Source organism: Cyrtonyx montezumae, unplaced genomic scaffold, assembly GCF_038088225.1.
Source record: "Cyrtonyx montezumae isolate F1298 unplaced genomic scaffold, pur_monq_1.0 scaffold_3, whole genome shotgun sequence".
In the NCBI taxonomy this organism is placed as follows: Eukaryota; Metazoa; Chordata; class Aves; order Galliformes; family Odontophoridae; genus Cyrtonyx; species Cyrtonyx montezumae.
In genome coordinates, this window is record NW_027072034.1 from 87,794,735 (window position 1) to 87,805,780 (window position 11,046).

At 45.6% G+C, this 11,046-nt stretch overlaps 1 protein-coding gene across 1 annotated transcript; it reads left to right on the forward strand.

The window, feature by feature from the left end:
* Positions 1–243: 243 nt before the first annotated feature.
* On the forward strand, positions 244–7,198 carry NECAP1 (NECAP endocytosis associated 1). Its single transcript, XM_065742369.1, is given in 9 exon segments — positions 244–529; positions 531–676; positions 3,073–3,173; positions 3,312–3,416; positions 4,393–4,474; positions 5,129–5,237; positions 5,329–5,515; positions 6,618–6,705; positions 6,831–7,198. Coding segments are annotated over 9 exon segments (975 nt in total). The 5' UTR covers positions 244–421; the 3' UTR covers positions 6,880–7,198.
* Positions 7,199–11,046: the final 3,848 nt, after the last annotated feature.

The following is an 11,046-nucleotide window of genomic DNA, read 5'->3' on the forward strand; positions in this document are numbered from 1 at the left end:
TTTGTTTGGTTGTTTTTTTTTACCTAAGACCTCCCCGGCAGTCCTTCACCGCGCCCAAGGAGGCAGAAAGCTATTTCTCGACCTTCCCGGCAGCCCGCTATTCCTGGCGCTACCGTCTCCCCAGGGCAGCCTCTGCACCCGCAGCACAGAGCCAACACGTGAGGCTCCGGCGGGCTGTACCAGCGCCCACCGGCGGGCACCCCGCATGGCTGTTCCCAGTGTCTGCGCCAGTACGGAACCTGAGCGAATTGGAAAGCGCGTACATTACGTAGAGAAGCCCGCACCAAACATGGCCACGCCAAGCTCTGCGAAATGGGGATGTGTGGCGATGGCTTTGCCAACACTCAAGATGGCGCCGGCTCCTATTGTACTGTGAGAACAAGATGGCCGCTCGAGGGGCGTTTTGCTGCCAGGATCCAAGATGCTTCACGCCTCCAACGCGGCCCGATTCCAACAACGCCTCAGCAGCGCCCCCCAGACGGTGCCTGACCTCATCAAAGATGGCTGTTGGAAGAGCCTGCTTTTAATTCGGCTCCCACCCCTCAGTCCTCACCGAAGCGTTGGGGTTCGCCTCCGAGATGGCGGCGGCTGAGCTGGAGTACGAGTCTGTCCTTTGCGTGAAGCCTGATGTCAACGTATACCGCATCCCGCCGCGAACCTCCAACCGCGGATACAGGTCTGAAGGCTCGTGGTACCGGGGCTGGGCTGGGGGCCTACGCCTGGCGCGGAGCTGTGCGCGGCTTCCGCAGCGCCGTGGCGCTCCCGGGGCGGCCCCGTGACCGCCCTTGCCTGCTTCAGCCTAGCCCCCATTGCCCGCTCGCAGGGTTGAGGAGGAAAACAAGAAGGCGTTCTTGCCGAGGGCCGGTTATCACGTCAAGGTGGTAGCGTGTGTGCTGCAGGGTGTAGCAGCTGGCAGTGCCACAGCCGGTGTGGGAGCGAGGCGGCTGATGGGGACGGAGCCGATGCTTCATGCCTCACTGGGAGCGGGGTACAGCAGTTGTTTCTGCTTGTCTCCTAGCCGGGATCGTGCTGCAGTATAAGGCCCGTCGGATTTGATAATTGGTCAGCCGGGGTAGAGATGGCTCTTTTTACTCCATAGATCTGTCGATATGTGTGCTTGGGATCATACAGTAGCTGTTATTCTGCTAATAAATGTGCATCTTTCCCCACCCCATTCTCTTGTTGTCCCTGCAAAGCTGTCAGCTAATGCAGCAGGTGGCTCTGGTGCTCACATAAGCGATCAGCTGGCATAATCCCTTCTGCATGAATAAGCTGGGGCTTGGGAGGCAGGTTTTTGTAGGCACTAGTGCCTGCTGAGCTGCTCTCTGGTTGCAAGCAGGTTGGAAGTACTTTCTGAGGCCATAGCACCTTTAGTTCTGCTGACTTCAGCAACAGATGACATACCAAATACTTCTGATAAATTTTAATCACCCCATGTACTGTCTGTGCCTTAGACCAGGAACATTCCTTTCTGTACTGTGGACGAGTGGGGATAGCCTGGCTAATCATATGCAGGACACGCAAGCGCATTTGTGGTTTGTCATGCTTTTTCCAAGGGGTGCCAACTTCTGCTCTCAGTTTGAACTGTTCCCTGAGACATGAGTTAGATATGGTAGAATCATAGAATCCTCAGAATTGGAAAAAACCTTTAAAGGCCTAGTTCAACTCCTTTGCAGTGAACAGGGACACCATGGCTAGATCAGGTTGCCCAGAGCCTGATCCAGCCTTGCCTTGAAAGTCTCCAGGGACAGGGCATCAACCACATCTCTAGGCAGTCTGTTCTGTTGCCTCACCATCCTCACTACAAAAGACTTTTTCCTTATATCCAACCTAAATTTACCTTCTTAAAGCATGAAGCCTTTTCCCCTTGTTCTATCACTACAGGCTCTGCTAAACAGTGTGTCCCCTTCTTTCCTGTATCTCCCCTTTAGGTGTTGAAAGGCTGCGGTCAGGTCACTTCTGAGCCTTCTCCAGGCTGAACAGCCCCGGCTCTCTCAACCTGTCCTTGTAGGAGAGGTGTTCCATTCCTTGTATGACGTTTGTGGCCCTTCTCTGGATGCACTCCAGCAGGGCTGTGTCTGTCCTGTACTGAGGACTTCACATCTGTACATAGCATTCCAGCTGAGGCTCCCCTAGTACAGAGTAGGGGGGACAGGATTGCCTCCTTTGACCTGGCTTCTTTTGGTGTAGCTGAAGATAACAATTGGCTTTCTGGGCTGGAAGGGCACATTGCTGGCTAATGTCCAGCTTTCCATCCGCCAGTACCCTCAGGTCTTTTTTGGTGGGGCTGTACTCAATCCTATCATCCCCCCCCAGCTTGTATTGGTAGTGGAGTTGCCTTGGCCCAGGTGCAAGATCTTGCACTTAGCTTTTTTGAACCTCATGAGGTTCTCCTGGGCTCCCTGTTCAAGCCTGTCTAGGGCCTTCTGAATGGGATGACCAAGTACTGAATTTGACCTGTTGGCTCTGAATGTATTGGGGAGAATACCGGGAGTTCATTGTGGTTCTTATAAATATGTATTTATGATAGTAAACTCCCGTAGGTTGTTGTGTTTGTTTGTTTTTTGGTGTGTGTTTTGACGTTACTGGTTTTTTCCTCCTCCTCCTCTTCTTTCTTCAGTGGTCCATTTGATGGGCCAGTCAAGACAGTTGCATGTATATTTCACCTGGTATATGTAATCTAGCAGCCTTTAGATTCAGAGGTACTTGATGTTATTTTACAACAATAGGGTAAAATCATGGGTTGGCTTTTCTTTATGTTAGGTCTTTCTAGAAAATACTCAAATTGGGTTTTTTTAGTTCCTTTTGGATTTATTGCTTCAAGTGATTTTTTTGGGCTTTAGTTTTCCTTCTTCTGCAGGCTTGTAAAGGTAGAGACAAGAGCTGATGTTCTCTGGTTGTTGTCTGTTTCCCTTTATACTGAGGAAAGACAGACCAATCTGAGTTATGTTTGTAGACTGGCAACAGTAGAGAAGAGCTGAAATGTTGAAGGTTTGGGAACAGAAATTTTAGCTGAGCTGGTTTGACTGAAGGGTTGAGATATGGTCAGTGAAGAGCTGTTTTTCTTTACAGGGCATCTGACTGGAAACTGGACCATCCAGACTGGACAGGGAGACTTCGTGTCACCTCCAAAGGCAAAACTGCATATGTAAAACTAGAGGATAAGGTTTCAGGTAAGGGGAGTGATGTGGCTTATTGAAATTGTAACTGTGGTTGCTAATTACAAGTTTTTGCTTCTAAGCCTGCCCATAGCTGTGCATGGCAGACCTTTAGAAAAACAGTTGCTCTCCTCACTGCTTCATTCTTTGTAGGGGAACTCTTTGCTCAGGCTCCCATAGACCAATATCCTGGCATTGCGGTGGAGACTGTGACAGATTCCAGCCGTTATTTTGTGATTCGGATTCAGGATGGGACTGGTGAGTTGAGTCATATATGCCAAGTGCCAGTGGTGGAGGACATTTAACCCAATGAAAATTTGTGTAGTGGACTACGATAGTGATGGGAGTGGTGAAGAGGCTGGGTAGGGTGCCTGGAAGGGTGGGAAGGAAAGGTTGGTGAAGGGTTCTCTGTGTTGCACAGAGTCCAGGGGCTGGGGAGGAGCATTCAGTTTCTGAGAGTACCACATGGCGTGAAGAGTGCATCATGTAGGCTAGTGAACAGTGAACTTCTGTGATATCATTATGGAATCATAGAATGGCCTGGGTTGAAAAGGACCTCAAAGATCATCTAGCTTCAACCCCCTGCTGTGGGCAGGGTTGCCAACTGCTAGACCAGGCCGCGCAGAGCCACATCCAGTCTTGAATGCCTCCAGGGATGTGATATGTACAACCTTCTGGGCAACCTGTTGCAGTGTGTCACCACCCTCTGAGTAAAAAAAAAAAAAATAAATCCTCCTAACATGTAACCTCCACTGTCTTAGTTTAAAACCATTCCCCTTGTCCTGTCGCTATCAACCCATGTAAGCACTTGTTCTTCTGATTCCCCCTCCTGTTGATATTTGTACTGGAAGGCCACAATGAGGTCTCCCTGGAGCCTCCTCTTCTCCAAGATAAACAAGCCCAGTTCCCTCAATCGTTCTTCACAGGAGAGGTGCTCCAGCCCTCTGACCATTTTAGTAACCCTCCTTTGGACCTGTTCCAAGAGCTCTGCGTATTCCTTATGCTGGGGGTCCCAGGCCTGGATGCACTACACCAGGTGGGGCCTTGCAAGAGCTGAGTAGAGGGGGAAATCGCTTCCTTCTCCCTACTGGCCACCTCTTTTTTTAATGCAGCCGAGATGCTGTTTTTAGCTGTAGATGAATTGGCAGGGTTTAACACATAGTGGTCTTTGGAGTGAATGAATACAGGCCCATTTGCAAGGCACCTCCAATGATACCTTCTGTCTCCTTGCTAGGACGAAGTGCTTTTATAGGCATTGGTTTCACAGATCGTGGTGATGCCTTTGACTTCAATGTGTCTTTGCAGGATCACTTCAAGTGAGTTGTGCTTTTCTGGAATGCTGTTTTTCCTCTGGACCCTGGAATGTGTTGGGTGGTGGTGCTTGTTCACTTAGCAGAAGTTTCCTTGGGAAGGTCATGAAGCCCTACTGGCTCCATTATAGATGCTTGAACGTACTGCCAACTGCCAATCTGTAAGCCATAGAATCGTTTGGGTTGAAGGAGTCCTTTATGATCATCTAGCTCCAACCCTCCTGCTATAGGCAAGGACACCTCCCACTAGACCAGGTTGCTTAAAGCCTCATCCAGCCTGGCCTTGAGTGTCTTTAGGGAGAGGGTGTCTGCAACCTCTCTAGGCAGCCTGTTCCAGTGTCTCACTATCCTTACAGTAAATTTTTTCCTAATATCTAAATCTTTTACTCATACTGTTGTTACATGCCTTCCTTGGCTTTCCTGCAGGCCCGTGTCTTATGCTTAAGTCCTATGATGCTACGTTTGCAATGTTATACAGTCTCTTGGGTTTGTGTCGTTTTGAGCTTTTTATTGTACTTCACTGGGACTAGTGGGGTAGCTGGTTTGGAAAGGCAAGATAGTTCTTTGCCAGGTTGGGTAAAAGAATCACACTTTTTTTTTTCTTTTTGAGACTGCTCCATTTGTCACAGTCTCTTATATTTTTCCCTGTCTTCTTTTTAGGTGGGTAAAGCAGGAAACTGAGATCTCCAGAGAGACCCTGGAAGCTGACACACGTCCTAAATTAGATTTAGGGTTCAAGGAAGGGCAGACTATCAAACTAAACATTGGGGTAAGGAGCTCTTAACCTTGACCCTGCCTCTTTTTCTGTCTTTGCCAGAAACTTGCCATCTTTTCTCACTTGTCCTCTCATTTTTATATAGAACATGACGACAAAGAAAGGAGGAGCAGCCAAGCCTCGTGTGTCTGGATCAGGGGGCCTAAGTCTGCTGCCACCACCACCAGGAAGCAAAACTGCAGTCCCTTCCATCCCCCCCCCTTCTTCCACATCCACTGCTAACCATGTCACACCACCACCTACGCTGGAATCCAGTAACAGGAGTAGCACAGGTAAATGTTAGCATAGAGCAAACTGTCTGTCAAACACTGGTAAGTACATAGAGAGAACTGAGGCCTGCTTCAGGGAAGTGACGTTCAAGTTCAATGTAACGTCAGTGAAGCAGTTGAAAAAAAAACCCAAAAAACAACACAACTATGAAACATCGTGTAGACTGAGATCTTTTCCATCTTTAACCCAGGTATCTCTGTTTTTGTTTAATAATGCTAGCCCCTTCAGTAGTATTGTAGCTGTTCTTATTGCAAAAGAAGAAAACAAATGAAATGGCCAAAATAACCTGAGTAGATAGATACAGAGTTTAATTACTTGGATTCTTCTGAACTTTTATGTGCTTTAGGCACACTGGCAGAGCTGTGTAGAGTGTTCAGACAAGGAGTACTCAGTCTCTTGCTTTCCGTAGAGAAATACATATAACCCCATGGTGGTTGAAAGGTGCACTTCTTGAGAGGCTTTAAATAGGGGGTGCACTTCTTGAGAGGCTTTAAATAGGGGGTGCACTTCTTGAGAGGCTTTAAATAGGGAAGGAGGTAGCTTTGATATGACGACCAGAAGATATGAAATATAGTGAGATTGGGCTGTAACAAAGTGGTTGCTGAGTCTTCTGGATGCTGAATTAAATGCATGACCACAGGATGAATGTTGATGGTATACCTGTGAATTCAGAAACAGTCCAATATACAGACCTGAGAAGAAACCACAGGCTTCTGAATAGGGCTGAGCTGCAGTGTGTGATTTGCACTGATAGCAACTGTTATGGTTGCTACGCTTGTGCTGAGTTTAGACCTTAAGTCTACTTGGATGGGATAATATGTTGTAAACCTGCCAGTGCTAGATAGAGACCTAATGGTTCTTGAAGACACAGTTATCGCTTAAGCAGGAGCTGGAGCCTCAGTACACATTTGACAAAAGGGTCTGCTGTTAAAAGAGACAGTGTCCTTAAAAATTCTCACTTTCTTCTTTGAAGAGCTGGAGTTCATTCAAAGGTTTTGTGCCACTACATCCAGTAGTTTGTGTAAGGTGACAATTTAAATGCCTGTGTTTTTTTTTTCCAACTGCCTTGACAAATTTCAGATTTTTCCTCTTCTTCTGCCTTAGATATTCTATTAGACTTAGATGCTCCTGCATCCAAGATACCAACGTCAACTACTGCAGACATCTGGGGAGACTTCAACACTGCATCCAGGTAAACTGTGATGAAGGAGACAGCGGGTGACACAGGAGGGGTGACATCCTGATATGTGCTGGAGGAGCAGGGAGTTAACAGGCTTGGTTAGGAGTACACTTTTGATTGTCCTTTCTTTCTTTCAGTGGTGTTCCTAATCAGGCTCCTCAGCAGTCCAACTGGGTCCAGTTCTGAATGGTTAAAGCAGTGGAATGGAGTAAACTGATAACCAGCTGTCTAGAGGCATTAAATGGAGTCACGCGGGGCACGGATTTCTCTAGTCCACAATCAAAAACAAGTCTGGACAATTCTTTTTGTTTGTTTGTTTTTTAAGCCAGATCTTTACTTCAGTCAAAACTTACTATTTTTGATCCCACAGTGAAACCCACTGAACCTAAAGAGAATATACTGACTCCTCATAAGGTGAGCAAAGGGAGAAGAGCCTCATATCTTCTCCTCACTTGACTGTTGCATGCTGCATCCTAGCTCTCCCCTATTTTTCCATATAAAGGAAAGCAAGACTCAAGCAGGAATCTTAATGGAAGTGCGTATGGGAGGAGCCTGGGTAGGTGTCTCTGGATTCCTTGTCCTTTAAATTTTTTGCTGTTGCATTCTGCATCCGCTTAGAGTAGCAACTTGAGTCACCGTGGCTTGGTATACAGTGCTGAAGGCTGCAATTTTAAATGGGAACTGTAAGCTATCATGTTTTTCCTGAGTCTTAACACAAAACGCCATTTGATTAATTATGCCTATGATGAGGAGTGAATCTTGCCACGCATGCAGTGCTCTTCCTTCCTTTGGTGCAATTCTTGATATTACTGGATGTTCCAGCACCCCTGTGAGATGAATTATGCAAGCCCTTGAGTAGGCTTACTGCCCCTATGATTGCAGCTGGATACTCCATCATGAGGCTCCTTGCTTGGCTTGCATATTCACTGGAGGAATTTTTTCTTCCTTTTCTCCCCTTCCTTCAGGAAAAAAAAAACAACTCATTGTCAGCTGTTTAAACTGGAAATTGCTTTGAAAAAAAAAAAAGGCTGGTTTTGTAATTAGGTAGTTACTTGCACTAGATGACAATCAAGTTATCCTGCTGTTCAGCATTTCATGTTCCTGCAACACTCTCCTGAGCCCTGAATTTAATATGTCAAGTGATACTTGTTAACTTTTCACTGTTTACAAGTATAGCATATTCATGCCCCGGTAAGGAGCAGGACCATGGTGAGACAGTTTGTTATTTTCTGGTGAAGGACAGTTACTCTCCTATTTTCAGCTCTTATCATTTGAGCAAGAAGGCCCAATCTCAAATTGTCAGCCAAATTGTCCCATCTGGGGTTCCTTGTGGATTTTTTTCTAAGATTAATTTTCTAGGGCTGTGAGCTGGTTCCTTTAACTTGGGAAGTATTCTTTTTATTATTATTATTTTTTAAATGTGCCATGTATGTTTCTGTCTTCTTTGAAAAAGTTTCTGAAAGCCCTTTGTACACTATTTCATCTTTAGTAGCTATGGATGTGATCTGGGGTGTATGTCTGCTGATAAATTTGGGAAAGCCTGCCAGTAGGCTGAAAATCTCCCAGGCCTGTCCATGCTAACTGTTTTAAGTTAGCTTAACCAAGCTAAAACACTAGCCAAGGTGATGGTCACAATGACTTAAACACTAGTGTTTTGGTGTTTCACTACAAGGCTTCTTCCCATTTTCAACTATAAACCAGCCCAGCAGCAAAACTTTCGTAACTGGGATATGGAAGTATGGAAATATGGAAGTGCCCTTTGGCATTAAGATTTCCTGGTAATGATGTTAAAAGAGAGTTGTTAGTTGTATGTACCTTGCATTTGCAAAGCTCTGATGGTTTGTTTTAGGCATTTACTGCATTAATGTATTGAGGGCATTTTTGGGACTGTTTTATTGAGACCATCACTCTTGAAGCAAAACTATTTTTGAAAATAGCTCTGCACTTCTGCTTGTGGTAGTGGGGACCACACTGCTCTTAGATGTATTTTAGGCTCTCATTCAGTCCTGATAACTTGGCTCTCCTGGTGTTCCCCTGCTTCTCCTTTCCTTCTACCCTCCCCCCCGCCTTCCGAGTCATTTCCACAGTCTTATTATACTTAAGCTCCTTGCCTGCTCAGAATCTGTGGGCGGCCTCTACTGGTTGGCTTTTTTCTTTTTCCCTTCTCTCATACCATTGGTGAGTCCTGTCATTTCAATATCAGTTCTCCAAACCAAGGATGTTTATAGCACCAATTAAAACTAATTAGGAGCCTCTTCCATGTTGTCTTAGTATTATGGAGATAATATATTATGTATTTGAAAAGCTAAAAAAGCAAAATAAAAGATATGTATATAAAGCATAAAATGTACCGTTGAAAATGGTAATTAAATGAGTAATCTTGGGGAAAAGAGTATCATGAGTTGTCAAATTGTTATTTTGGAAGCACTGTAGAGTGAAGATCTTTGTCTCCAACAGGATCCCACTAGCCTGCTTGTTCTGTAAACTCATTACTGCCTGCAAACCGGGCAAGAGCAGTCTCATAAAGGAATCAAGTTCACCATCTGTCTGGGCAAAGAAGCATGAGCATGGAAGAAGGATGTAACCATGACCTATGGCTGTTCCAAATGGTGAGGGGGAAAAATGTAGAAGTGGACTTGGCTAAAGGGATATTTATATTTCTTGACAAGAATGTTGATAAAACTAGCAAGTGAGAAAACTTTTGTCTTGCCAACTGACATTTCAGACATTAGAGGCTTTATATCCTGCAGGTGTTTGTCAGGATTGATTCTTGTGGTGCTTGTGAATGGGAAGCAACCTTTGCTGACTGCAGAGATGAGCTGAGTGGGCCCTTTGTCAGGAGAAAGCAAGGACAGATTGTTCTAAAAGGACAGCAAGCTGGGTGCTGAGTCAGCAATGTAGGCAGAAGCAGTAGCCTCTCCAAAAAAAGGAAAGCTCTGTGGTACCTAAACAGGAAGGTAGAGCAGGTCAGGATGAGAATTCAGATCAGCAGGGTACGTGACCAGGCACTGTCATAGTCAGACAGGGATCAAGGATTGATCCTTTGCACTTACCTTTGATATAGGTTGTGTGCAAAGGAAGAGTAGGGTGTTCCTGAGGTGTCTCCAAGTTGGACGTGTATTCTTTTTGCTGGACTTCAGTCCAGGTAGCCAGTTCCCCAGCAGTTGTAGAAAGTTCAAGGTGCTACATCTTTGGGGCAGTCTCAGACATGAGCAGAAACAGGGAGAAGTCATCTAGAGCATCTCTGTGGAAAAATACATGGGGCTTCTGGTAGAATAAAAAAACCTTGAAGCAAGCTTACAACCTGAAAGGCTAACTGTAGGCTGGGCTGGGTCAAAGGAGTGGCCAGTGGGGTGAGGGAAGGGATTGTCTCCCTCTGCTTTGCCCTCATAAAACCCCGTTTAGAGTAGCGCATCCAAGCTTGGGGCCCCCTGCGCAAGGAATCTGGGAAGCTGTTGGAGCATGTTCAGAGGGACAGCCATGAAGATGATCAGAGGACTGAAGCACCTCGACTATGAAGACAGGCTGAGGGAGCTGAGCCTCTTCAGCCTGGAGAAGAAAAGGCTCTGGGAAGACCACATTGCAGCCTTTTCAGTATTTAAAGGGAGCTTATAAACATGATGGAGACTAGTATACTAGCATTTTATATGGACAGATAGTGCTAGGACAAGGGGGAGCAATTTTAAATCTCCTCTCTTCTAGATTAGGTTAAATGTTCTGAAGTTCTTTACTGAAAAGAGTGGTAAGGCACTGAAACAGGTTGCCCAGAGAAGTTACGGCTGCCCCATCCCTGGAGGTGTTCAAGGCCAGGTTGGATGGGGCTCTGACCAGCCTGATAAAGTGGTTAGCAACTCTGCATGAAGGAGGGTGGTTGTAGTTGATTTATTCTAGGAATATATGCTTGAGGCCCTGGTGTTCTAGTTGTAGCCTGATCAAGTCTACTCACAGCCATCTCTTTTTGCACAGCTACATTTGCTCAGCATTTGCCAGACAAAAAAAAATCTGCATCTGTAGTTTTGAAAGTATCACAGAAGAAGTCTTGTGGTCTGGGTAAAAATGAGCAGTCTTAAATTCAGGTGTTGGAATGCCACCAGTGCTTACTGATTTATTTGTCAAATATCTAGCATATCTGGTGGCCTAGAAAAATACTCTTTTTTCAGATCTAGGAGCAAAGTTGTTATTGTTTTTTGGTGAATGTGGTAAGTCCTGGCAGGCAGAAAATTAAGGGTCATGTCTGTGTCTTGCAGTGAAGCTTAACTAACTTTCCGGTAGTTGCTTTAAGTAAAAACGTTGACCAGTCTAAGGGTATTTCTTTGGATTAAGAGAAGTTTCAGGTGAGGTATATATTCTTAT